The 27159-nt window shown below is 45.4% G+C and overlaps 1 protein-coding gene across 1 annotated transcript in view; it reads left to right on the plus strand.

Moving 5' to 3' along the window:
- The first annotated feature begins 345 nt into the window (after positions 1 to 345).
- The window catches only part of DDRGK1 (DDRGK domain containing 1), a 36318-nt gene continuing 9504 nt past the window's right edge, over positions 346 to 27159 (plus strand). Inside the window, exons 1-5 of the mRNA XM_073002129.2 lie at positions 346 to 494; positions 7946 to 8104; positions 12619 to 12728; positions 13749 to 13850; positions 24514 to 24636. Of these exons, the coding sequence (XP_072858230.2) occupies positions 407 to 494; positions 7946 to 8104; positions 12619 to 12728; positions 13749 to 13850; positions 24514 to 24636 (582 nt within the window). The 5' untranslated portion in view covers positions 346 to 406. The remainder of the gene's footprint in view (positions 495 to 7945; positions 8105 to 12618; positions 12729 to 13748; positions 13851 to 24513; positions 24637 to 27159) is intronic.

Consider the following 27159-nt stretch of genomic DNA (forward strand, 5'->3'; position numbering starts at 1 on the left):
AGAGCCGCGGAACACACTTCCGCCATGTCCTTCTTCCATCGGGATTCAATGGCGGAGGACCACAACATGCCGTTTTCCAATCAGGCACCTGGCAGGCCGCCTATGAAACCCCTCGGCGGAGGTTAACCGGAGGTCCTCTGCGGTTGCTAAGGTTACCAAACGTGCCGCTCTCCCCCCCGCCCATCCTTCCGCTTCTCTATGGTCTGTTTCGGTCCCGCCTTCTCGGTGGGAAGCGAAGGCCGGCGGGGAGTGGTTTCCTTCCTATGTTGAGGGGGTGGGTTTTTTTCTACCCCAGCCTCCCCGCCCGGGCTTGGTTTGGATTGGTCGGCCGAAAGGCAAAGGGGGCGTGGCTAAAAGGGAGAGGAGGCGTGGGCGGGCGGGGCGCCGGGAGGGTCACGTGGCGAAGATGGACCCCGTGCTGTACGTCTTAGCGGCGGCGCTGCTGGCGGCGCTTTTGGTCTTCGTCAGCCGCGTCAGAAGAGAGGCGCGGGCGGGTAGGCTCGGCGGGGGCGCGCGGCGCGGGAGGGGGGCCCACACGGGATGTTCCCGTGAGGGAGGGAAAGAAGGGAGCCTGGTGCCCCCCCCCGGACTGACGTGTCACGGCTGAAAAAGGTTCCCTCCCGGCCCTGGACTACAACTCCCAGAATCCCCTCGCCAGCGTCTGGGCATCTGCCGCTGCCTGTGGAATTCTGGGAGTTGTAGTCCGGCGCTGAGAGAAGGCGCTGGGAGGACCTGTCAGAGGAAGAGAGTGCCTCTGAGCATGTGGAGAAGGTCTCTCATCCTTTTCCTATCCACTGAAGAAACATCAATATCAAGGGGGTTAGGCACTCTGTACATGCTTAGAGGCATGCTTGTTTTGGCAGGTAGACCAGCTGCTATTAAGACTGGAATTCCAGAAACTGGTTTTCTCTATATATTTTTTTTAATGGTTGCTTTGCATTTCAATGGAAACCTAGCAGAATAAGACAAATGCAGGAATCAGGAGGTGAAACCTTTAATCAAACATTAAGAAAATAAAACAAAGAACCAAACAGGGAGTTTTCAATGACACATAATCATGGCCTTGGGTTCTTTTTTAAGGAGTAAGGCGGGATAAAAACATTTTAAATAAATACATTGCAATAAATAAATTCTTAAAGGCTGTGCATCGAGTCCTTGCGGGTCCTTCCCTTCCAAACTTCTATGCCGTTATTAATGTCCCAGATTCATGTAGGTGACGAAGCTGAGGCCAGGTTCGTTGCTTAGATGGAGCAAAATAAGTTATAACCTTTGAACATGTGAAGAATATCTTGTGCCCGAAGCTGACATAACGGGAGGCAGGTCGTTAGTTCCTCTAATTCGGTATTACGCCGACAGCAGTTACCTGGAACTTCCCTAAATCTGGCTGGAGATGCGACGGGTTGAATTATTTGCTGTGTGCCACTTTTCACAGTGTGGCTACACCAGAATCTATTTTTCTGCACCCCATTCTCCCCTCCCACCACAAAAAAATCTTAAAAACGGGAGTGCATCTAATTTTTGCAGATTTCCTTCCCTTTACTGTTATCCTGGGAGTACTTTCAGCCAGTATTTCATATATCTGGGAAGGAGCAAAAGGGGGGGGGAAGAGAGCTCCCACCTTTGTCTTCTTTCCCAAAACTTAAAATTGTGCATATTATGTATTGTATTAGTTAAAGGTTGGAAAAAGTCTATGGCGCACAGTGTATGGTCAGTTTCACTTCAGATTTACCTGGAATGCATCTTACTGTTTGCTCCCTAAATATATGTCTTAACAGTGTGCATACATGTGTGGTTTCTAGGACCAAGAAGTACACAGCAATGTTCATTGCAACACAACCTAATGTTTTGTATTACTGGTACATTGGGTATGTTCACATTGCAGATGCTGCAGCACATTTGTGGGTGGAGGCTGCAAGAATACAAACTTCTGGGGGACTGGAATGTCCCAACCTGGAACATGAAACTTTTTTAAAAAATTCCTCTTAATTGCACACAATACACATGGCTCTTTTGTCCTTTGTTTTGTTGCACACTCACATGTGTCATGGATAGCACTAAATTCTAAAATGTATCAATGACATGTGCAGGCATCTATCTGTCCAGCCACCTTTGGGGTGAGTGCATTTGTATTCTGAATTTTAGGAGGCACGTCGCAGTGAAATCAAGTGGTGCCCCAGGTGTGCAGTCCAGTATTGGACCCTGTGCCTGCATCGTTGGGACAGGGAAGACAGAAGAATGGGATCTGTTTGTGAGATTTATTAGACATCCACCTTTCCCTTTGTCATGCTCTCTGGTACTCATGACCAAGTGCTGATTACAGTACATCTGTTTCTCCAACCATTCTGTGACAGATCAGACCTGACATTTCACAGGCTGAGAAGAGCTGGGTTAAGTGCTTAAATCTGAGGCACTGCGAGCATCCCAGGATGTTGCACAGTTACCTTATTGTTAAAGCTAGTTACACAACAAAATGTTTCTCAGACACTCTAATGCAGCCTCTGTTTCTCCTCTTGTAAAATGTTTTACATGTACCCTAACCCGGGCTTCACTACAGAATCTCTTTCTGTTTTAAAAAGCATTCTTAAAGAACTGGGCAGATCTGATAGCACTTTTCAAATACAGTACAGTGGTGCCTCGCATAATGAGCGCACCGTTTAACGACGAATCCGCATAGCGATCTATTTTTTAGATTGCTAATGCGATCGCATTGCAATGTTTTAATGGGAAAACATCTCATTGCGATGATCGGTAAGCGTTTCGCTTACCGATCTTGCATTGTGATGTTTCTAAAACAGCTGATCGGCGGTTCCAAAATGGCCACCGCAACCATTTTCGCGCAGTTTCCTCACTTACTGAGGGCGCAAAAATGGCGGCGCTATGGAGGCACTTCGCATAATGGTGAGTTTGGGCCCCATAGGGTTAAACAAAGTTTAATGCGCTCCTATGATGGTTTTAGTTCCGTTTTATTATGTTTCCGGATAGCGATGATTAATCCGGAACGGATTAACGTTGCTATGCGGGGCACCACTCTCCTGTCATGCAGAAGAGAGGCAGGACCTGTTCTGAGTCATCCCAGAGGACAGGACACACAGCAATGGGCTAAAGCAACAGGACACCAGATTTAGGCTGAATATTAGAAAAAACGTCTTAACTGTTAGAGCATACAGTACGACAATGGAATCCATGACCTCACGGGGAGGTGGTGAAGGCTCCAACACTAGAGGCAGTCAAGGGAAAATTGGACAGCCATCTGTCAGGTCTGCTTTGATTTGGATTTATGCCTTGAGCAGAGGGTTGGACTCGATGGCCTTATAGTCCCCCTTCAACTCTATTTTTCTGTAATTGTACAATAAACAGCTTGTCTTCAAAGGAAAAAAATGAATTTATGCATGGTTCCTTCCTTCCCCCTGTCTATCTTGATTTATGCAGAATCCTTCCTTCAATACCACTAACTTGAGGGAAAATGCTATGAGACTTGAAAAGCAGTTCACAGTTTTCTGACTTTTAATTGCCCCTGATAAAAATATATTTGATCTGGCACCTGTTTAGATTGTTTGTATTTTGCAACACGAGTGGTTGTATTTTGTGTCCTTCAAAAGCTACCTAGGAGTAAGAGCCCCTCTCTTTCTCTTTTCCTTGATCCACACCCCCGTTTTACACCGATTCTGTTAAGATAACCGAAGCTCACTCAACCCTCTTTCTTTAGGACTCCACTTTGAAGTGACTGATGTTCTCCAAAGTGGAGTCCTAAAGAAAGAGGGTTGAATGAGCTTCTGTTATCTTAACAGAATCGGTGTAAAACGGGGGCGTGGATCAAGGAAAAGAGAAAGAGAGGGGCTCTTACTCCTAGGTAACGCTGCTCATTTTGCCAGTGCTTCCCAGAGTGAATCATCAAAAATTAATCTGCCTTGCAGCAACTATTTTTCTGTTTCTTCGTTCCCTGCTGCCTTCCTTTGGAAAGGTGTTTGAAGCAGGTTGAGTGTTTTGAAGCAGGTTGAAATCACTGCTGGCTTTTTTTAATTTCTGAAAAGACAAGGGTCGGTCCAGCTTCATTCGAAAGAAGCCTTTGTAGCTCGCTTTGGCACTTGATGCCGGCTAACTGGTAAGCAGTCGTCGTAAACAGTGCCCCGATATGTGACCTTAAGACCATAATTTATGCCAAGCGGCATAGGTATCATTTGAAGCATCAAAATCTTCCTGCTCTTTTGATTTAAAATTCAGCCTCCAAAAGAGTTCTGTGAAATTCAAAAGCTACCCCTCTTCTTTCCAAACAGGAGCAGGATTATAAATCATTACTGTGATGCTGTTCTGTTTGGTATTTCAGAGATAAGACATCTGCCCGCTTTCTAGGCAAAGTGCATCTGTTAGCCATTACTTTCTGTATGAGTATCTTTTATCCATACACCAATGTTTTTTCAGGTCATTTCATGGCTAATAAAAATAACAGTTGAACATAATTTTTTACGGCAATATTGATGAGAAAATAAAATATAAGAAGCAAAAGAGTGTGCTTGTTTTATATGAAGCCAAACTACATAGTTGAATATATGATAAGCATCACCATCGCTGGTCTGTTGTCTTTGGAGTTGGTTTTTTGTTTTGGTGGTGGTTGTTTCGGCTTTTTTTCCCCCCAGATTGTTTGAATTTTAGATTCAGATTCTGCATAAGCACACGTTTTACTTGGTGGTACCTCAATTATGTAATTTGCTAGCCAGGAGAGTTTATCTCGTATCTGTGTTATTGCTTCTTACGTTACAAGTCAATACATATTTCTATAATAATGTGAATTAATACTTGTATGAATAGTTTAGAAATACAGTAGGATTCCCGTATCCATGGGATCAGTATCCACTGTTTCATCCATGGTCTGAAAATATTAAAAATAATGAAAGAAAAAAATCCAGAAAAAAATATTTTCACATGTATTACTAGAACAGGCCACTCAGTGGAGCCAGAGATCATGTTATGAATACTTGTTTGTGAAGAATACATAGCATGGTCCCTGGCACCCTCTAGTAGCCAATTCTGGTAATGCACATGGAAGCATATTTTTCTCTTTTTTCCCCTTTTACCATGATATATACAAGCAGAGGTCCCCAACCACCAGTCTGCGGCCCGGTGCCAGTCCGTGACCTGAGCCAGATTGGGCCATGGAGACAGACCTCCCACCCCCACCCCTGCACGGACTCACCCCCGCACAGCTGATTTGCGGATGCACGCACACTCCAGCATGCCCGTGCATGCACATGAGCACCACACCATCATATGCACATGTGTTCATTCGCATACACGCACGGAGGTGCTCCGCCTTCCCCAGCCAGTCAGCAGGATGAAAAAGGTTGGGGACCCCTAATATACAGTATATAGTTTTTTATTATCCATGGTTTTCAGTATCCGCGGGGGCTTGAAACCAATCTCTAGAAACTATGGGGATTCTATTGTATATAGAATATTGTATCCGCCTTTGATACCGTCGACCACAGTATTCTCCTGGGAAGGCTCTCCGAGTTGGGATTCGGTGGCCTGGCTCTTGCCTGGCTCCATTCCTTCTTGGAGGACCGTAACCAGAGAGTGCAGATTGGAGAGAGCTTCTCAGCCCCGTGGAGCCTCAATTGTGGGGTCCCGCAGGGCTCGATTATCTCCCCAATGCTGTTTAACATCTATATGAGGCCGCTGGGAGGGGTCATCAGGAGGTGTGTCATCAATACGCTGATGACACGCAGCTCTACATCTCCTTTTCACCAACTGCAGGAGATGCCATTCTGTCCCTTGAGCGCTGCCTGGGGGCTGTACTGCAATTGATGCAGGAAAATGGACTGAGGCTGAACCCGGACAAGATGGAGGTCCTTCGGGTGGGCGTCCCAGACATCAGTGGTCCAGGAAACTCCCTCTCCTTTGGGGGGGGATGACTCTTACCACGAAGAGTAAGGTTCGCAGCTTGGGAGTACATCTGGACCCGGCACTCACTATGGAGACCCAGGTGTTGTCAGTGGTCCGTTCCGCACATTTCCACCTTCGGCGGATTGCCCAGCTGCGTCCCTATCTTGATGTGGGGGAGCTCACCACTTTGGTCCATGCGCTTGTACCCTCGAGATTAGACCACTGCAACATGCTCTTTGTGGGGCTGCCTTTGAGATTGATGCGGAAACTTCAAATGTTGCAGAATGCGGCGGCCAGACTCCTTAGTGGGACGAGAAAACATCAGCATATTTCCCCCATGCTGGCTGCCTTGCATTGGCTGCCCATTCCTTTCTGCGTTGATTTCAAAGTTCATACAGTGAAAAATACTGTAAAGCCCTAAACAGTTCAGGACCTCAATATCTGGCAGAGCGCCCTCTCCCACCCAGTTCTGCCAGAGTCACTCGTTCCAGCCAGGCCGGGCGGCTGAGGGGCCTAACGCCGAGGGAGGTCCAGAAGGAAAGAACGAGGAGCAGGGCCTTCTCTGCAGTGGCCCCTCGCCTTTGGAACAGCTTGCCCATGGAGATCCACCTGGCTCCCTCTCTGGGTGTTTTAAGGAACAGACTTAAAATCTGGCTATTTGGGCAGGCTTTCCCTCCTGCCGTATCTTAATTTCTTATATGATGGGCGGGATAGAAAATAAATGAATGAATGAATGAATGAATGAATGAATGAATAAATAAATAAATAAATAAATAAATAAATAAATAAATAAATAAATAAATAAATAAATAAATAATCAACTGTCAACCTTTAAAACTCTACCTGGCTTAGAGGTGCCTAAAATATGTTTTAATTTGATTTTAACAGGCTATAGAAACCATTACCATTAGATACATTTAGTGTGGATGATTATACAGAAAGCAAGGGGAACAAGTAACAAAAAAAAAAAAAAAACACACAAAAACAAAACAGCTCTTCTGTCCCTATCAGTCCATCCTCACCTCTTCCCTCCATCCTGACTGTAAATAGGGAAAAAAGAATTGATTTTTATCCACCCTGATTATAGCTGTCATAGGTATATGGTTGCCCTCTGCTAAATTTTCATATAGATGCCCTTTTTACATTTTAAAAACTGTTGCTAATTGTCAGTATATAGGCTGATGGGTAGTAGCGATCATTCCAGAAGTGCGTATGCAAAATAAGACTAGTGGCAATCTATGCAGCCATCTTCACCATGGTGGTAAAAATATAGCAATAAAGTAAATCAGTGACACCTTGGTCTGTTTCAGTGGAGGCCAGCTCTAGTAGAGTTTTACATCTCCCGCTTGAGTCTGTGAGGATTTCTTGAGTCCCTTTATTTCTAAATTTCACGGATTCGGTGGGCTTACTCAGTTGCAACTTACTACACTAAGCTGATCTTCTGCATAGAATATGAGCTGATACTGTATGTTCTGTGGATGGTGTTAGTGGACCTTTCAGTTGTGTAGTTTGCTCCATGCTTATTCATTTTAAGGACGTAAACGTGATGTTAAAGCTGTTGTTGTTTAGTCGTTAAGTCATGTCCAACTCTTTGTGATCCCCTGGACCAGAGCACGCCAGGCCCTCCTGTCTTCCACTGCCTCCCAGAGTTGGGTCAAAGTCATGTTGGTCGCTTCAATGACACTGTCCAACCATCTTGTCCTCCGTCATCCCCTTCTCCTCTTGCCTTCACCCTTTCCCAACATCAGGGGCTTTTCCAGGAAGTCTCCTCTTCTCATGAGATGGCCAAAGGATTGGATCCTCAGCTTCAGGATCTGTCCTTCCAGTGAGCACTCAGGGTTGATTTCCTTCAGAATGGATCGGTTTGTTCTCCTTGCAGTCCAGGGGACTCTCAAGAGCCTCCTCCAGGATTTTAAAATAGGGCTGCTTATAATTCCTTGGCAAGGCTGTGCGTATTTACCCCTTGTGTTTCTATCTTTGGTTGCATGGATGGAAGCAGGTAACTCTACCCCTGGAAAGGCAGGCTGGGGTTAAGGCATGCTGAAATATGGACCTTTTCTTTCAGGCGATGAGGAGCACCACCAGCATGTGGCAGCTGCCGCAGCCGCCAGGCCCCAGCGCCTCATGGCCGAGCGGGCAGAAGGGATGCCCAGGCGTCGAAGAAACATGGGGAGCCGGCTGTTGGCTCAGAGACGTGCACAGCAAGCGGAGGACGAGGCGGAAGGTAACGAGCGCCACTCGCATGTCCGTGTCAAGATTTTTGTTCTGGTTGATCCGTAGAAGTTATAGCTCGACTCTCAGGGCCCAAGACAACACGTGCATGCATCCGTGGGACGGGGGGGCTTCTGAGCATCTTCAGAGGACAGAACTCAGTCCACGCTCTGGTGAAATTTGTTTGCACTGCGGGATGGATAGTCAAATCCTCATAATCCTCAGGGTGGAGTGATTTTCCATTTTAAGACTCGCCCTGTCCCTCTCCACCTTCCTGAAGCCCAAAGCTGCTTTCCCCCCCCCCTCCTTAAATATTCCCTTCTAGTTTTTAGGACACGGGTCACGTGCAGCTCACAAGAGCCGTGGAGAGGCAGGAGAAAATGGGTTGTGGGCCCTCTGGCTCCCGTGAGTTAAACTCTCCCAGCAGTTTGGCGGCAGGCATCCATCCGGACTGTGCGTGAGGCTGCAAATCACACCGCAGTCAGACCCTGGAATACCGGCTGTCGTGTCCAAGGGGATTCGTCGTGTGGAACAGTCCCCTGCCTTAAGCTCTCGCCTGGGCTGGTCTTCTCCCAGGATAAATGTTTAACCTACTTCTGGAATCGGTGACTGGGATGCACACGGGGGGGAAAGGGGATTGTGACCACCCATGTATGGTGTTCGCCCCCGAGGCGTGGAGGGCAGAGATGAGGAATCGGAGGGGCTGAATTTGAGGCAGGTAAGGGCAGAACGGAGCAGGTTCCCGACTTACCTGGCTTTGGAGCAACAGGCCGCCCTTTGAGCGCCAGGAGCAAAGTGGAAGAGCCACGGGCTATGCTGAAACAGCTGGCTCTGTCTATGGCAATGTAAAGCCGTGAGATTATGGTCTGTGCCGTACCTGCCAGATTGCCTCCTCTCCCCCTTTAGCTAGACCAGGAGTTCCACCCTGGTCTATAAAGGTAAACGTTCCCCTTGACATTTAGTCCAGTCATGTCCGACTCTAGGGTACTGGGCTCATCCCTGTTTCCAAGACATAGAGCCAGTGTTTGTCCGAAGACAGTTTCCGTGGTGGTCACGTGGCCAGCACGACTAGACACGGAACGCCATCACCTTCCCACTGAGGTGGTACCTATTTATCTACTCGCATTTTTAAATGCTTTCAAATTGCTAGGTCGGCAGGAACTGGGACAAGTGTGGATTCAATCTTACGATGGCTGGTCTTCTGACCTTGCAGCACAGAAGCTTCTGCGGTTTAACCCATAGTGCCACCACGTCCCTACCCTGGTCTATAGGTGGCCGTTATTCATAACATAACCACAAAGACCCAGACGCTGTGCTGGCCTCTCCTGTCCCAGACGTGGCCGGGCCAGTACTTGTGCTCCATCTGAAGGGCTCATTTGTTGCTACAGCCTATTATTATTATTATTATTTATTATTTATTTAATTTATACCCCGCCTATCTGGTCGGTGAGGACCACTCTAGGCGGCTAACAACAATAAAATACAATAACAATATAAATAAGCAATTCTAATTAGTAAAAACACTACAATACATTACATTAGTAAAAACACTACAATACATTATAAGGATCAGAAAGTCACAAGTCACCTGTTTTGCAGCTGATTGAACTACTTGCCACACTGTCCACCCCTAGCAGCCAGCTGGTTGTAGCAAGGACCCCCAATTCCCCACAACCAGTTTGATGCTGGAGGGAGGCATCATCCTGATCTTGATTGCATTTGCAGCTTCCTTCCAACAACTGAAGGTTACGTTTTAAAAGGCTAAAGACTTCATCCCAAAGAGTATCTGTCGCTAAAGTCTTATTTGGCGGAGCTGGCTTTATTTTTGCTTTTCCTTGCAAATTATAACTCCACTCGTATCTATCCCACGTTTTGACATGGCAGTGGCTGCGCGCTGGGGAGCGGGGGAGCGCTTTTCCAGCCCCACAACCCTCATGGAAGCTGCCTCAGCTTCCCTCTAAAATGAATCCGGAAGGGACCCACGAGGTCAATTCAGACTTCAGAGCAGGCAAACGAAAAGATTCCCAGTTGGTTGAAAATGGATTTTTCTGCTGGAACAAGGTGTGCGGGGCGCACCTTCTTTGATAAGAGAATTGTACCCCCAGAATTGAGAGTCTTCTACATTTTTTAAGGTGGAGGGTAGGAAATGGTGTGGCGTCACAAATATGGCTTTATGACCTTACAGCCCCTGGCTTATCTCGTAGTTTCTAACAAGCTTTACGGGATGAGAACACGAAAGTTCTTGCGCCAACTTAGTCCGTTGACTTCCGTCCCCAAGCTAACCCTAAATTTCCACCAGGGATTGAACCCAGGGCTTTCCCATGCAGAGCGCATGACTTGATCTCCTTGCTACAGCCTTTCTTGGTCCTCCAGGTCCCATTTTTTAGGCCGTGCACCACAGTACAGCCCCTTATGCGCGCTGCAACGCTCTCCCATCAGGGGAATTTTTCTAGCCACCGAAACCAAGAATATTTCTCTGTGGAGAAACCGTCAATGAGTAATGAGCACACCACCCTGTGGGTTCCTGCCTTCCTTTTTGACATTCGGAGGGGGGGCGGACTGTGCTTTCCCCCCCCCCTCCACTTTGAAAACTGTAGAACTTTCTCTTTGTTCTGCTTTAACGGTGTGCCCCACTGAATTCGTGATTACATTTTAGTGGTAAATTGACAGCCCTGAACTTTTCAACTTAGGGTGTATCTCTTTGAAGTGTGAAGGCATTTCAAAAAGAATGAAATCAGAAAAAAAAATGCTTTTGATCTTTCCAGGGCTGGCTTCTTATAATTTCTGTCAAATTACCGAACCCTCTTGAAGTAATCTCAAAGGCACAACCGCGGCTCGCGTCAAATCTCGGCAATCGGCAGAGATTTGCACTCTTGGTGACCTGCCAAGGCAACGGTGAGCCGGGGATGCTGGTCAATTGGCCAGTCAAATCTTATCACTCCGCTGACTGGCATTCGAATGTGGCACTTTGAAATCATAAGACTATTTCTTTCACCATGTTTGGATGTGACTGTGGTTTAAAGAGCACTCTACGATCTTCCTCTTACCATCCCGTTTTGTTCCGAGAGAAAGATCGCAAGCAGAATGTCTCCATTTCTACTTACCATGTTTCGTTGTTCTGTGCAAACCAGCTGGTTAGTTCTAGTTACAGGTTGTCCACACAAGCCAGCTTTAAACTGTGGTTTGCGATCCAAGCCAGTTTGTATGGAGTGTTGTGAAAATAGGGGTGGTTTCTGATTTGGACAAGTTATGGTCGCAAGAAGACAGAAGCCAAGGATCCTTTCTCATCACTGAATTGCCTGCCTAGAAGAAAACAGATAAGGGAATGCAAGCTTATGCACATAGTACAGTTAAACCGTGGTGTAGCGCTATGTCTATATATATATATATATAGACACACACACACACACACACACACACACACACACACACACACACACACACACACACACACACTTGATGCTTATATTGTTGCTGCAGGCAAGTCTTAGCTTGAAGAACAGCACACAACTAGCTTTAGAAAGAAAGTATGATGCAGTTGGATTGTCTTTGTTGATTTCTTGATGTTTGGGCTCATCGCTTTTTATTTGTAAACCAGTTCTAGTACTGCTCTGCACCATGGAAATATACTGTACACACAAACATACTGTAAGTGCCTTGGACAGTGTGGAGCTTGGTATCAGGATCTCTCTAGACCTTTCCCTTTTCCTCCTCTTCCAAAGCCAACGTACTGGGAAGAACAAGAAGGATAACTCTGCGGGGAGGGCTTCCTAAATGCAGGCAAGATGTTGAAGTGGACCACATTTTCCTTGGTCTGTTCCTATAGAGGTGCATGGAAAGAGCAGTGTCCTGCACCTCCTGATGCAGTCCGTTATCTTGTCATCCTGTTCTGTCTGAATTAGAGATCGGCACAAATCGCCAAAATGGCAATTCGTGCTGGTTCGTTTTTCAGCCGAACCGGTTTCGTCGCTTCCAGGTCCCATTTCCTTCGGCGGGCACCCACTCAGAAGAAGTGTCCCAGCTTCCCTGTCCCGCCTCCTCCAGTGCTGCTGCCTCTGAGTGGGTGCCCACCAAAGGAGGCGGGGCTGTGAAGCGGCAAACAATTGTTCAGACGAAAAACGAACCGGCACGAATTGGTAGTTTGTTGATTTGTGCCTATCTCTAATCTGAATACAGATTTGTAATCAGGTTGCCTCTGATCTCCAATTTTTGGCAGTGATTGACTCATTTCACGGACTGGCTGCCCCACCATTAACGCAGCAACCTAAGGGCAAAAACAAAACGCGTTAAATAGATGAATGATGGACTGTTTGTGTGTGTAAACATCCTGTCCATCCAGGATTCTTTGCACGGATGATAGAATTTTCCAACCTCACGGTAGAAAAATCTTCTCGTCAGGAAAGCCTTTAAAAGCTTCCTCAAAGACACCATGGTGTTGGCAAGGCTGGCTTGTAGAGGATCGCTCTGGTAACAAGCAATTGCTATTCTTCTTTTTTTAAAAAAAAATGTTTTAATCACATTATTCAGAGGAGGAGGAGGATGGAGCTGAAGCCGCAGAGTTCCAGTTTTCTGGGAAGATCGGAGCAAAGAAGCAGCGGAAGTTAGAAGAGAAGCAAGCACGGAAAGCCCAGCGAGAGGTGGGTGATCATTGTCGCCTAGAGTTTTAGTTTATGAAAGAACTGAACTAAGATGAAACTGCCTCATGCGGTACAGTACAAAGCCCTTATTTGTGGGATCGGTATCCGCTGATTCACTTATCCACTGTCTAAAAATATTTTTAAAAATCCTAGAAAAAAATATATTTCTAAAGATGAAGTTACCAGAACTGGCTGCTAGAGAGTGATGTGCTAAGCATGCTATGTAGAGCGTTCGCTATTAAAATAGTATTTGCAATAATCCGTTGCTTTCTGCATCCACCAAGGCAGGGCTTGGAACCGTGGATAAGTGAATCAGCGGATACCGATCCCGCAGATAAGAGGTTTGTACTGTACCGCATGAGGCAGTTTCATCTTAGTTCAGTTCTTTCATAGCCCAGGCTTGTCCAGCGAAGATGCAAGATTTTGGAAATCCACGCAAGAACCGTGGATATAGGGGATACATGTGGCTAGTCATCTTGCCAACATAGGAGAAAATGTCTGTCTAAATGCAAGAGTACATCAAGATATCTGTGTGCCTGTTGCTTCGCTGTTTGTACTTTGGAGCAGTGGTCCCCAACCTTGGGCCTCCAGATGTTCTTGGACTACAACTTCCAGAAGCCTTCACCATCACCTCTGCTGGCCAGGATTTGAGGACCACTGCTTTGGAGAATATACCATAATCATGGAGACCTTTTAGAGTTTTCCTCAGATAGGTGAGCAATAGAAGGCATTATCCTAACAGTCATCTGGTTGTTTTTATATTGGGCTGAAGAGTAGATTGGTTAGGTCGTTTTGCATTCCTCTGTGTGAAGCTCTGATGTTTCGTTGCTTCTGTAAACACCTGGGGGAAAGCAGACGCTTAAAGCAGGTAGGTCTTATAAGTTGAATTCTGGTTTTCTTGTGGGTTAGCAAGCTGCACTGTAAGAAAAAAAAAACAACAACCCCGGCAGAACTATTTTGAGATATGAACTTCTGAAGAATAAAATTCTGGTTGCTCTCTCCACTCTCGCATTTGCAAAGGCTGAAGAAGCTGAACGAGAAGAACGGAAGAAGCTGGAGCAGAAACGAGAGGAGGAGCGACGCAGGGAGGAGGAGCGCCACCGGCAGGAGGAGGAGAAGCAGGTGGGTCTTGATGCACAGTCGGGACAGGGTCTGGAGCCTTTTTTGGCTAAAGACCCATATTCCCTCCAGGGAAGCCTCTTGCAAACTTCTCAGCACTGGCTGGACCAGAGAGACCCCCGTCTCTCGGTGGCACACATCCATTCCCACAACCCACCCGCCGGTTCAGCTATAAATTCTTCCCCACCATCTCGTTTCTTCTCCCCCTCCCCCCCTTACCCTTTCTCTCTTCTGCCATGCACAAACATACACACACACACACAAATGTATGCTGTATGAAACCTTCCCAGTGGCGTTTGCACAAGCAGTTCTTGAACGTTAATTGCTATACAGGGATAGTTTTTATAAGTGCTTCGATGCAGAAAGAAGTAAGAGACCCCCCCTCCTGAAAACCTCTACCCCAAAGGGCAGGGCAAAGGGACTGAAGAGGGGGCTAGGGAGAGAATCCAACTCATATGTGGTCTACAGCAGTGTTTCTCAACCTGGGGGTCTGGACCCCCAAGGGGGCTGCAAAGTGTGTTCTGCAAGGTCATGGGTCACCTTATATGTATTGTAAATGCAAAGGTTTCCCTTGACATTTAGTCTAGTCGTGTCTGACTCTCGGGCACAGTGCTCATCCCCGTCTCCAAGCTGTAGAGCCAGCGTTTGTCCGAAGACAGTTTCCATGGTCACGTGGCCAGCGCGACTAGACACGGAACACAATTACCTTCCCACAAAGGTGGTCCCTATTTATCTACTCACATTTGCATGCTTTCGAACTGCTTTCGAACAAGCGACGGGAGCGCAATCCGTTGTGTGGATTCGATCTTACGACAGCTGGTCTTCTGACTTTGCAGCCCCTGGGAATTTGCTGAAATACAGCTGGCCATTCCAGCTGGCAAATCCTGGGACTCAGGCTCCCGAAAACAACTTTCTGAGCTTTGGTAGAAAGACAGCCACTATGGAAACCTCTCCAAGTAAGTGTGGCAGGTTTAGTGCCTGGGTTAGAGGTCAGGCATGCTGCCGAAAGCTTTCCAGAAAAAAAGGCAGGAAGGTTATCCATGAATCCAGAAGTCGCATTGTTTTGTTTTGAAATTTCTTGGTCTCGGAACAGGAAAGGCGATTCATCTCTCGGAATAATCTCCCAGATACAGTATTTGATTTGTCTCTGGGAGATTATTCCAAGATCTTTGTCTCATTATCTTTGTTTTTATTGGGCAATCGTTGTTGTTGAAAAAGTATGTCCACTCAGGTTTCCTAAGGGCTGAACAACTATCTGAAATTGGAAGATAAACAAGATAGGAAGCAGAACCTAAAAATAACAATACCCCGATTCTATCCTTACATTAGTAAAGTTACAGGCATGTTTTGTGGAATCCGGGCACCTGATGAGGGAGATATGATAATTACCTTCGTAATGTTTCCTATTTGCAACCCTGTAGAAATGAGCCATGTGATTCCACTCATTATCTAAACGTGGGGGGTTGAGAGGGTTTAAAATCTCATGAGTCCGTAGGAGTTCACTCTTCAGTCTTTTTAGCCATTCCTCTGCATTAGAACCCTCTAAATTAGTCACACAAGGAAGAGACGTTGAGGTTCATGTGGGGGTGGCATTTTCCAGAATAGCATTGCCTAGAACGTACAAACAAGGAGCTACATTTGCATTGAAAATTTCAGGACTGAAGCAGAAGAATAAGACTAGAACTGAGCGGAGAAATACACGGCCGGGTTTCATGTCATGTAGGGAAGGGTATGTGCGCAATTTTGGTAGCATTGTGTGTGTGTGTGTGTGTGTGTGTAGACCTTGACTTTGTGTTGTTGAGACCTGTAAAGGTGGGACTGGGGGTTCAAGCAAGACTATTGCAAACCTCCGATGTAAAACGGGTATGATTTCGCCCTGATCCTGACAGCCATGCAACTGTCGGTGCAGAATAAATTGCAGAAAGCTCTATTGAAAATACCACTTTATATGGTGTAAAGCGAGCAGACTTACAAACCACCCCTCGTCCATTGGTCTGTGGGAGGTTGCAGTTTCCTCAGAGCAGAGGAAGGCTGCAGCTGAAACTGTGTGGCTACAGCTTTGAAACTGTGGGCTTCTTTTGCCTCCGTGCTCCTGCTTCTCCACCCCCAGAGCTCTGTTGATTTAAGATCAGAGCATTGCTTTATTTATTTCTTTTGAAGATTTTCTTCTGCACCCCGCCTGTCGATTAAATGATCTTCAAGGCAGCTACAAACAGAATGCAGAATAAAAAACCCCTATCTGCCCTCCCCTTGCTGAGCCAGAGTGAGCTTCCCGGCTGCACAGCAGTCTCAGGGCAGGTGGGTGGATGAGGCCCAAGGCTCTTTCTAGCAGGGAAGGGACCGGAACGCTTTCTGTCCATCATGCCTTCTCTAATGGGCGGTGGAAGCCAGAATATACGTTTCCTCTCCTTTAGAGGTGTCCAGATTTGCAGAAGAATAAATACAGCTGAGCAGCCACAGGATACACCAATGGGCACATCTGTTGTCGTGATGCTGTTCTTCAAAGTTAAGGGGTGCGATGCCCCAGCACTCCACAGTCTTTCCCAGAGCTTGGAAAAGTTGCTCTTTCTTTTATCAGATGGTCACTCTTAGAATCCTCTCGTGGTCCTGCCGGTTGGTGGATTCTAGGGGTCCGAGTCGAAAAAGGTAATCTCCCCAAGTTTGGGTCTCTCCCCCCCCCCCCGCAAACAACACACACCAGCATTAAGAATTGTTGTAAAGCCAATTGTGTTTTGGGAACAATATAGCAAAGTTTCAGGAAAGAGAGCCTCATGGCTCACTCTGGAGAATTCCAGATGTTGGTTTGTGTCAGATTAGGAAGTGGTTCTTCTCGCCCTGGATTAATTTTTGCAACCGATAGAAACTCATCATCATTTTGAGCAGAGGGAAGTTTCCAAGAGCAGCTACCAAACTCATTTCCTTTCTTTCTCGGCCTCGGGAAGCTTCTAAAGAATTAAAAATGCAAGCGTTAAGCCTCCAACGTATGACAAACCTATAAATGAGTGGCCTCCAAAATGTTCTGTCGTTAACTCTGCTCAGCTGTTGCGAATTCAGGTGGCTGTGGCTTCCCTTTTGGACTTTTGGAGTCCGCCTCGTAGTTGGTCTGCCTACGTTAAATATTTTTTTTAAAAAAAAACAACCAAAAACTTTTAAAGCCATGTGTTGTTTTTTAAAAAAAATACAGCCCCCTCATAAAAGCCCTTTTCTTAGCAGCGGTATACTTAGTAAAAGCCTGCTTGAGAAAAAAAAGACCCTTGCCTGCCACTGCAATCATAGCCGAGAGGAAGCCAGCCTAATTTCCTGTGGGAGGGAGTTCCACAGCCTGGGAACAGCCGCAGAAAAGGCCCTTCACATTCAAGTATCAAACACAACATGCCCAGCAGACGAGACATCTTCTGTAACTCTCTGCTTTTCACTGAATGGTTAAGTTCAAGAGAAAGTTAGACAACCACCTGGCAGATATCCTTTGACTTGTACCTGCCTCGAGCAGGGGGTTGGGCTGGATGGCCCTAGAGGTCCCTTCCAACGTCACTATTCTGTGATTCTAGGATTCAAAGTTAGCAGAATGCAAGCTGGAAAAGCTTGCACACAAGAGAAAGGACTGGATTCCTTTGCAGCCGAACTTAAAGTAAAGAGACCCGTCCTCTGGAAAGTCTGCAAGATTTGTGTGTGTGTGTGTGTGTGTGTGTGTGTGTGTGTGTGTGTGTGTGAGAGAGAGAGAGAGAGAGAGAGAGAGATCCTGATCTGTTCTGCAACTCCACATTTGCCTCGGATTTTGCGGTGTGCTGTTTATCTTAGAATTCTAAAAAAGAAATCTGATTCTTTTGTTCACAGCCAAACCCAGTGCTTGGGTTACGGAGCTAAACCAAGGTGCTCTGCCGTTCTTTGTTCACTTTGACAAAAGCCTGCGATGGACTCTTGACTGTACGCGAAGCAAAATTTAGATTTATTGTTTCTTTGTCCCCAGAAAAGGGAGGAGGTTGCCTCGTGATCCTAGATAGCATCAGGTGTCTTGGATCTGTCAACCAGGAAAACAGCAGTTTAGAAACAGCACCAGGATCAAAGGTGGAGGCCTCCCATGATCCAAGCTGTGAAACTTTGGACTTTTGCTTATTTTAATTAATCCGTTTTTGGCAATGCTCGGGGTACAAAATGTCGTGTTTAGGAAATACAGGAGACACACCCATACCTCAAATTGGGGAGAAGAAATCCTGGAAGAGAAGAGAGATTAATGGTGGGGTGTCGTTCCTGGGGAACGATGTTCTTAGTTGCATTTTCAGTCAGAAAAGTCTCTCTCTCCTGACCGCCCGTCCTCACGGTCTAAAAGTAAAGAATGGTGCATTCAGGCTTGTTAAACCGCAATACGCCCCTAAGCGTGATATCCCACTCCTGTAGGCATCCTTCAGTCTCGAGAGACGATGGTAACGTGCTCTGAACAGTGGACTTGGAACAGCGTCTAGTGTGGCTGAGAAGGCCAATTTGAGAGTGACCGTCCCTTCCATGCTGAAGACAAATACAATCTGTCCCCTGTCCAGCTCCCTGATTTTGCTGCTTTCGGGACGGCTTCTTCGCCTCGGCCTGCTGGACAAGGGTCTCTTCAAATTGGGAGAGGTCGTGATGCCCCGCCTGCCTCCAGGCTGAACACTCAGAGGTCAAGGTTTCCCATCTGTTGAGGTCCATTCCTAAGGCCTTCAGATCCCGCTTGCAGACATCCTTGTATCGCAGTTGTGGTCTCCCTCTGGGGCGATTTCCCTACACTAATTCTCCATACAGGAGATCTTTTGGAATCCGACAGTCAGCCTTTCTCATGACATGCCCGAACCAACATAGACGTTGCTGTCCTACTCCACTGATAATAGAAATTGCTATGTTTCACCAGCTGAAATCCAAGAGTACGTCACAACTAGAGTAGGTCTGTTGGATCAGTGGGGATTTGAGGACTCCCTTATGCATGTTCCATTAATTCAAGGGGTGTACTCTATCTGGATTGCAGCCTCTAAACCAAATCACAAATCTTTGTGTTTCAACAGCGAATAGTTGTCTGAGCCCCAGCCCATTCTCTGCGCAGTGAGGAGACAGACAGAAACTGCAAGCTGCCTGGGGATGCTTAAAACAACTTTTCCATTCAGGGAGCCACACTGCCTTGCACAGCAGGCCAGATGTTTAAACTTGTTGCATTTTCTCTTATCCCACAATTTGGGTGTCATCTCACCTGATCAAAGAGTTCTGGAAAACTGGAAGGTTTGCACCACTTGTGTAACATTTTAGTGGTCCTAATAAAAGATGTTATCTGGTTTTGATATTTGGATTTCCATGTTAACCATGCGATCCAAATCAAGCTGGCTGAGATATAAGCCCCATTTTGTGATCTCTGGCTCTCTTACTCCCTCATATGCATTTTAAGGCTAAAGATCGGTGTCAGTCAAGGATTAGAACTGGGGCTCTTTTGAGACAGGAGCTCCTTTGAGAAGGTTGCCTTGAAGGAGGATGGTTTGAAAGCGAAGGAGAATGTGGCAGGAGAAAAATGTTCTGGCATCAAGAGTATCAAGGGAGTTAAAAAGCAAAGAATCTTAAGGCAGCAGGAGGCTTTCAGACAGATGAGAGCGATGCAGGTGGAGGAGCATTGATTGATTGACTGAAAATATTTTTACTCCTCTTTTCTTGTTAAAAAGGATCCAAAGTGGTTTACATCATTAAAAGCCTATTTAAAAGCTGAAAACAGTAAGTATAGAAAAATTAAAAAGAATTAAACAAATACCACTCTAAAAGTGGCAAAACAAATCAACACCAAAGACAAATTCAAAGCAAGAAGGCATAACACTCTATTTAAAACCTCCCTCAGACAGCCAGTCACTAAGGGAAACCGGAAGAGAAAAATCTTTGCCTTCTTGGAGAAGGACAAGATGCGGCCAGCAGGGCCTCCAGTGGGAGGGAGTTCCAAAGTCTGGGTGCAGCCACAGAGAAGGCCCTCTCCTGTGTCCCCATGAGACACACCTATGAGGATGATGGAACCAAGAAAAAGGCTTCTCTGGGTAGTCTCACACAAAGAGAGATGTGATTCTCTTAGGGGGAACATGATAAGAAACTGGAATTCATAAATTTGTATTGTATTGTTTGTTCCAATACAAATTCATAAATTTGTATTGGAACAATGTCAGAATGCTGTTGTAATTGTAATGATCATGGCTGCTATTTCTGCATTTCAGTTCACTCTGATCTCAGTACCTGCATCCCTCTGAACCATATTGTCTCCCTTTTTTCTTTTCTATCTATCTGCTTTTCTTGCATTCTTGAAACCGAGATTTCACTCCATGCATTTGAAGGCGGAGGCTGTGTGTCCACCAAAGCTGATCCTATAGTAACTCCATCTTAAAAGAGCCTCGGGGCTGTGTGTGTTTGCTTGTTTGTTTTTACTTCTGAGAATGTCTAATATACAGTACATCAATCAGGTTTACTTCTGAGTAAACATGTGCATGATTAGGCAATAAGACCCTAGGGGTTCCCAAGGTTTGACAAGGACTTTTCATCTTCTAGCCTCCAACTCTTAAGAGCTCTGAGTAATTCGGTTAGAATGTTTGTTGGTGCTTATCTCATAGTGTTTAATTACTCTGAACACAAAGGTTGTATTTTCATATAATATAGATCTTCCACCCTGCAACGGCTGATTGTTTCAGCCTTGCAGAGCCCTGGGAATTTCCCTTTCGCCCCTGGAGTTTTCGGTGGAGGAAATGGTTTACCACAAAGACTTTTCAGCGCAAGCAAACGTCTTGAGTTGCAAAGCTATGTCCCCCTTGCAAAGGGGCTTGCGGTGTTTTGCTGTTGAAGAGCCTGCCTTTCTTTGCCTGGCTGTTCCTTCACGTTGCACCTGTTCTCATTACAAGCTGTACACCCATGCATTTGAATATGGCTTTTAGATTCATCATCATCATTTTAGAATTGCACTGCTGGAAGGGGCCATCTGGATCCATTCCTTGTGAAAAAGGCCCAGTGAGGAATCGAACTCCCAGAGACCTAAACCAGTGAGCTATAAGACTCTTACAAATCTATTTCTGTGCCTTTTGCTAAGCAAGAAAATTGGAAAAATCTCTGCCTTGAACACTCTCTGCATACCCTGTAAGCAGTCCACAGGTTAATAGTTTTACATGCTTGCTTAGGACGGTTAGATGCTTCCGTCCTTCATCTGCTTTTCCTTTTTTTCAGAATTTACAAGGGTCTCATTTTCTCCATTTTAGTGCCTCTCTCGGCACAGCTCCTGTGGCTTCTCATGAGCTTTCATCCACAGTATTCTACCTTGACAGGTTCAGGACAACCGTGAAGTTGCGATCGGTGCTAAATAAACATTTGATAATAAGATGCAGCAGACCTAAAATCCATGGTCATTCTAGAACAGAGCCCTTGAACCATGCAATGTTGGCTTCCCAGATTCCTATTCATTCCGTGAGACGACTCTTTTTCAGACCAGCAGTTGGATTTAGATATTGTTGGACCCCTTCCCAAACTGCACCCCCCGGGTCTTGCTTTGGGAAAGAAGTGTTTGTAAGTAGAACATCTCAGAGCCCTTTTGTTCTCTCAAAGCACAGCCATAGACCAGATTCCCGGCAGTCGTCCCTGGTCTTCTTTGGCGTCTGCATGTGGGTCTTTGCTCTGCATGACAAAGACAAACCAAAGGGTGTAGTAGCTCCCTCCATCTTGGTATTAGGAAAACTGGTCCCAAAGAGTGCTTGCCTAGTGACTAAAGCTTGGGAAAGTTACCTTTTTTAGACAACAGCTCCCAGAATTCTAAGAGTTATTGTCCAAAGAAGAGAGTGCATTTCAGAAGCTCTATGAATGGCACAGAACCCAACGATCAAGGTCTTCTCCTTAGTCTTGCCAGACTCGGCAAAGCTGCACAGTCTCAGGACACCTGTAGCACATTATCATCATCATCATCATCATCATCATCATCATCATCATCATCATCATCATCATTATTCAGAAACGTCAGGCAGAGTCAGCATGATAAAAACACGGACTGGTATTATATGGCTGATGGTCGGATTCCAAAGGATCTCCTATATGGAGAATTAGTGCAGGGAAATCGCCCCAGAGGGAGACCACAGCTGCGATACAAGGATATCTGCAAGCGGGATCTGAAGGCCTTAGGAATAGACCTCAACAGATGGGAAACTCTGACATCTGATCGTTCAGCCTGGAGGCAGGCAGTGCATCACGGCCTCTCCCAATTTGAAGAGACCCTTGTCCAGCAGGCCGAGGCAAAGAGGAAGTCACAAAGGAAGCAAAACCAGGGAGCTGGACAGGGGACAGATTGGATTTGTCTTCAGTGTGGAAGGGACGGTCACTCTCGAATTGGCCTTCTCAGCCACACTAGATGCTGTTCCAAGTCCTCCATACAGAGCACGCTACCATAGTCTTTCGAGACTGAAGGATGCCTACATTGGTATTATATAACAGATACAAATTTTAACTAAAAACCTTAAGTATCCGTTAAATATGGCCCTTTTCTGTAGCTCTGATGGTGTGATTTCTGAGATCTGCAACTGCTTATAGGACTTTGTGAAATTTCTTGATATTCTTCCCAAAGCCCCAATGACGACAGGGACCGCTGAAGTGCGTTTCGTCCACAAACAAGTTATTTCAATGGCCAGGTCTCTGTCCTTTGTTCGTTTTTCCAATTCTTTATTTTCCCCTTCCATTCCTTTTCCTCCTTTTCTGATCATACTGCAAGTCTGATGATGATGAGAAGGCTCTAGTTGACGGCATGCTATTCTTAATTTCTTTCCTCTCCTCCTAAGTTTCTGTATAGGAAGTTCTGTATCGCAGGGAAGTCGGCAAGTCCACCCCCTGTGGCCCTGAAAATATATTCCTTTCAAGTATTTTTTTTCAGCCACTAAGTTCTTGTGTAGCTTCTTTCGGAGTTGAGGTAGTTTCTTTTAAGAACAGGAAAGATTTGCTTTCTAATTTGGCTGACTGAGGAGACCAGGGCAAAGCTTTCTTTTACGATCTTTGTTTTTTTGTCTTCCTGAGACTGGCCAAGAAGTCAATTAACCAAGAAGAAAACAAACGTAATTTTTGAGTTGCGAAGGGAAGCTGCTTCAAAGAAGGAATTAAAACCAGAATTGGATTTTTTTTCCTGAAAAAAAACGGAGGGAGGGGAACGGACCCTTGTGGTTCCTAGATTTTATAATGCAGATTTTTTTCCTCAAAAACATCTACTGTGCTAGGCTGAGTTTATCTGTAAAATATTAGCGATTCAATTTTAGAAAGAACCCTTCAGAGGACTTGAAGGCTGTTGTTCATACTTTTAGCCATTCTCCTTAATTGTTTGGGAAAGCAGATGTCCATGCAGGATGGAAGGTACTTCTAAACTTGGACATCATCTGGGAACTAATATACTCTTGGGCCCAGAAGAAGACAGGAGTGTAGGGCAAATTTTATCATATATTTATATCTACTTAGTATACACTGGAAACCAAACCGGGAGGGTTTAACGAGGCTGGAGTCTCTGACTCCAAACGGGGGAGGGTTTAGTTTAAGTTTTTTTTCTTTCTCTATTATTCTCTTTTTTCTTTTTCTTTTTTTGTATGTTTGAATTCAAATAAAATTTAAAAAAATAAACTTGGACATCATTAAAAGACCCCTGCATAATATATGTTAATAGGCTTATTTAAAAAAAAAAAGATATTTAAAGCCACTTTAGGGCCGTGGTCCTTGGGCATTTCAGTTATGTCCTTTAAAAGTCACACAAATCTCACAGTAAGGATTCCGGGTTGCATCTTTGTAGATTTTAGAAATTATTTCCCAAACTTGTACCAGATGGTGTTCAGATCTCATGACTGGAAAAAAAAACCCCAAAAAACCATACATTGGCTTGAGGATAAAGGTCTTCCTGTTTTGTGTAGCAGCAGGTGAGAGGCGGGCCTATGCAAGTTAGCAAAACTTGTGGTCTCTATAAGACTGCCAGTCTTTCTTTTGGTATAATGCAGTGCGCACGACGAGCTTTTGGGGTTGAACGCCCTGCTCTAAGTAGGGAATTTAAACCGCTCTTGTCCTTAGTCTTAATCTGAAAACCAAGTGGTCTAGACACGGAATGCTTTCAGAGCTGGCTTGTAACATGAACAACGAAAACCAGAGCACCTTTTCTTGACTCATTTAAGTACCGTCCCTATGCGGGACTTTTGTTAACCAAAATCTTAAAATCTGATGGGTGAGGCAGTTAATCCTAGAAAGCTGATTCATCGGGAGGGAGGACATTAATCTGTTTGACTCAGCTTCGTCTCCTCAGCTCTTGACTGTTGAGGTTCTTCACCCTACCTTGAGATGCTCGAAATAGAACCTGGAATTTTTTTGCTTATAAAAGCACCTGGTCATCATCTGCACCCTAGTCCTTTCAGTTGTATGCCTCTAGGGGGACTCTGGCCAGTTTTCACAGACCATCCGGCCAGCTGCTGACATCTGGAAAGAATTATTTGAATGTTTTCTTCGGGCGATTCTTAACCCAGTGCCATTGACAGTTTTGGTTTTTGTTTAGTTTTCGTTGACTACGTTGCCTGGTGGTGGTGTCTAAGTTATCCTGTGGCAGGTCGCCGGGGCCGAATAGGCACTGAAAAAAAATTAATCATCTTTTTGTTCACACACCCCAATCTTTCCCCCCCCCCCCTTCTTGCAGGAAGAAGAAAAGAAGAAAGCCAAAGAAGAGGAAGAGCAGCGGGAGTATGAGGAATATCTCAAGCTTAAGGAGAGTTTCATGGTGGAAGAAGAAGGGGTAGCTGAAGCTATGAATGAAGAGGAGGTAAGTTCTGCAGCATCCAGGGCGGGAGGTGATGGTTATAGAGGCCGTCTAGAGGAGAACCCAAGAAAACTGGGGCAAAGAAAACGTGCTTCCAGGTGAAATAGAACTGAAGTGGACTGTCCACCTTACCTGCAAAGAAGCGCAGCTGCCCCATCCGTTGAGATGGGGCCAGGACACTCGGAGGCCAGGGGAGCCCCAGAAGCAATGATGGGCGAAAGGGTACTCCCCCAACTGTGAATTTGTTCTTTTCGAGAGAACACAACTACATCCAGAACAGACTGTAATACCCAGTCCCTGGTTGTTTGGACTTTTGGTGATCATCTGCGTGATCATAACGTTGCTGCTTTAAAAATACTTGACCACAATTTAACTAGCCCCTTCATTGGGTTTGTTGTTGTTGTTGTTGACTCCCTAAATGCCTCACCCCTACCATGAAGTGGCTTCAGCTTACAATATACGCTGGCCTAGAATGGCTCCCAAAACAATTAATTCATGATTCGCCTCCCACGTTTTCTGGAACCTTAGTTATTCAGTGGCCACGATGGCTGGATCGTTGAACAAAAAGGTGCAACTTAGCGCAGTGGTTCTTAACGTGGGCGATAATGCCCCCCAGGGGGCGATTTCATTTTTCAGGGGGGCAGTAGAATGAAAAGGGGCGGTGTGGGGGCGGTGGAACAGAAGGGGACGGTAGGGGGGCGCTGGAGCAAGCCAAACCTATGAAGATGGCTGCAGCCTTTTTACAATGTGCATGAATATATATTTTCCTCCAATCTTAATTTATTTTCAGTTTTCGTCTTGAAATTTTTAGTTCCTGCATTGCGGTTTGTTTTTTATATTTCTTTTTGCATCTTAAAATTCGCTTGCAACTAAATCATTAAATGTTACTTTTGGGGGGCATTTTATTTTCTTGGAATTGAATTTTGTTTTCAGGGGTCATTGGATTTAAGTGTCATAAACAAACAAACAAACAAATAAATAAATAAATAAATAAAAAGATCTCATCACCGCGGGGAGGGGGGCGATAATAACTTCCTCAATGGCTCAAGGGGGCATTTCTTTCAAAAAGGTTAAGAACCACTGACTTAGCGGACACCTCTTTTATGTCTGTGGCGCCGGCCTGTGAACATTGCAGGCGAAATTCTGCCCTGGGGCACCGCATAAGTATAGTGGGCGAAGGGGCTTCATTCTTCCTCCCTAAAAAGATGGTACGGTCATGAATGTGTGAAAAACCTCCGAGGTCACAACATATAAAATGCCAACTTGTCTATCAACACTGTTAAAAGACAATATTTAAAAGCACAAAACAGTAAGTATACAAATATTTTAAAAGAATTTAGCAAGTATTATATTAAAACAGTCAATAAAATTGATACTAAAACACATTTTAAAAAACAGGACACAACAATCCATGGGGAAGGGGGGGGAACCAAAGCCCTCTCAGGCCACTAGTCCCTAAGGTAAAATCTGTCTTGCTTGAGGAAGGATATCAAAGACTGGCCTCCAGTGGCAGGGAGTTCCAGAGTCTAAAGGAGCCGCCACAGAGAAGGCCCTCATCTGTGTACCCACCAAACTAAATCCACTTACTAGTCTACATCAGTCCATTAGTAGACCAGTTTGGGCAATGGAAGTTACTTAACATTGACTTAACGTGCCCCACATTCATTCATTCATTACATCTGCTCTGACTGGGATGAGAAACTGATTAAGCCCATTGGATTTTAAAAGCACACCAATTAGTCTGGAAGGTACTGTAACTCTCTGAAGTTATGTCTGTTTGATTAAATACAGGACATTGAATTTTTACTAAAAATTGGACTGATTACTAAACAGATAAACCTAAGTCTGTCCATGCCGTCTCCCCCCGCCCCCAGCTAATAATACTGATTTCAGAAGACGGTGAAAGGGTTGTGGATCTTTTATATTGTGATATCGGTGTGAATGGTGCTTTATAAAGCAAAAGTCCTAGCCACAAGGCCCTTTCCATCCCGATTTTGCTTATGAGGGAGGAGAAAGACTAGTGAATGTACACCTATTCAGTGACACCCCTGTGTTTCATTTGTGGGTTTAAGCTGAAGGCTTCCCAGAATAGTGGATTTAGAAGAAAGACTCGGAGGGGGAGCGGATTTGACACGAAGCTCCGTGCCGAAGTTCGACAAAAACATCTCTCTTTCTAAATGCCTAATCTTTTCACACACGGCCAGCTTTGTGTTTGATCAAGGGATTACTCGAGTCAAGAGATTATTTGGGCTGCCCATTTCATAGCACCTAGATCCAGTGGAGCTGATCAATGGCCGGAAGCTTTTCAAGCTCTTCCAAAGAAATGATAAGAACCTGAAGACTGGATGGCCGGAATTTTTTTTTTCCTAACGGCCAAAACAGAATCCCATCGTTTCGAACAGTCCTGGGTGCTGATGGTGGTTGTGTTTTTTTTTTTGGCTCTTTTGCTGTGTTCTGAAGGTTGTTCTTCCTGACGTTTCACCAGTCTTCAGCGGACTGGAGTAGGAACTCTGTCCATGCTGTGTT

The sequence above is a fragment of the Pogona vitticeps genome, chromosome 5 (genome assembly GCF_051106095.1).
Source record: "Pogona vitticeps strain Pit_001003342236 chromosome 5, PviZW2.1, whole genome shotgun sequence".
Lineage (NCBI taxonomy): Eukaryota > Metazoa > Chordata > Lepidosauria > Squamata > Agamidae > Pogona > Pogona vitticeps.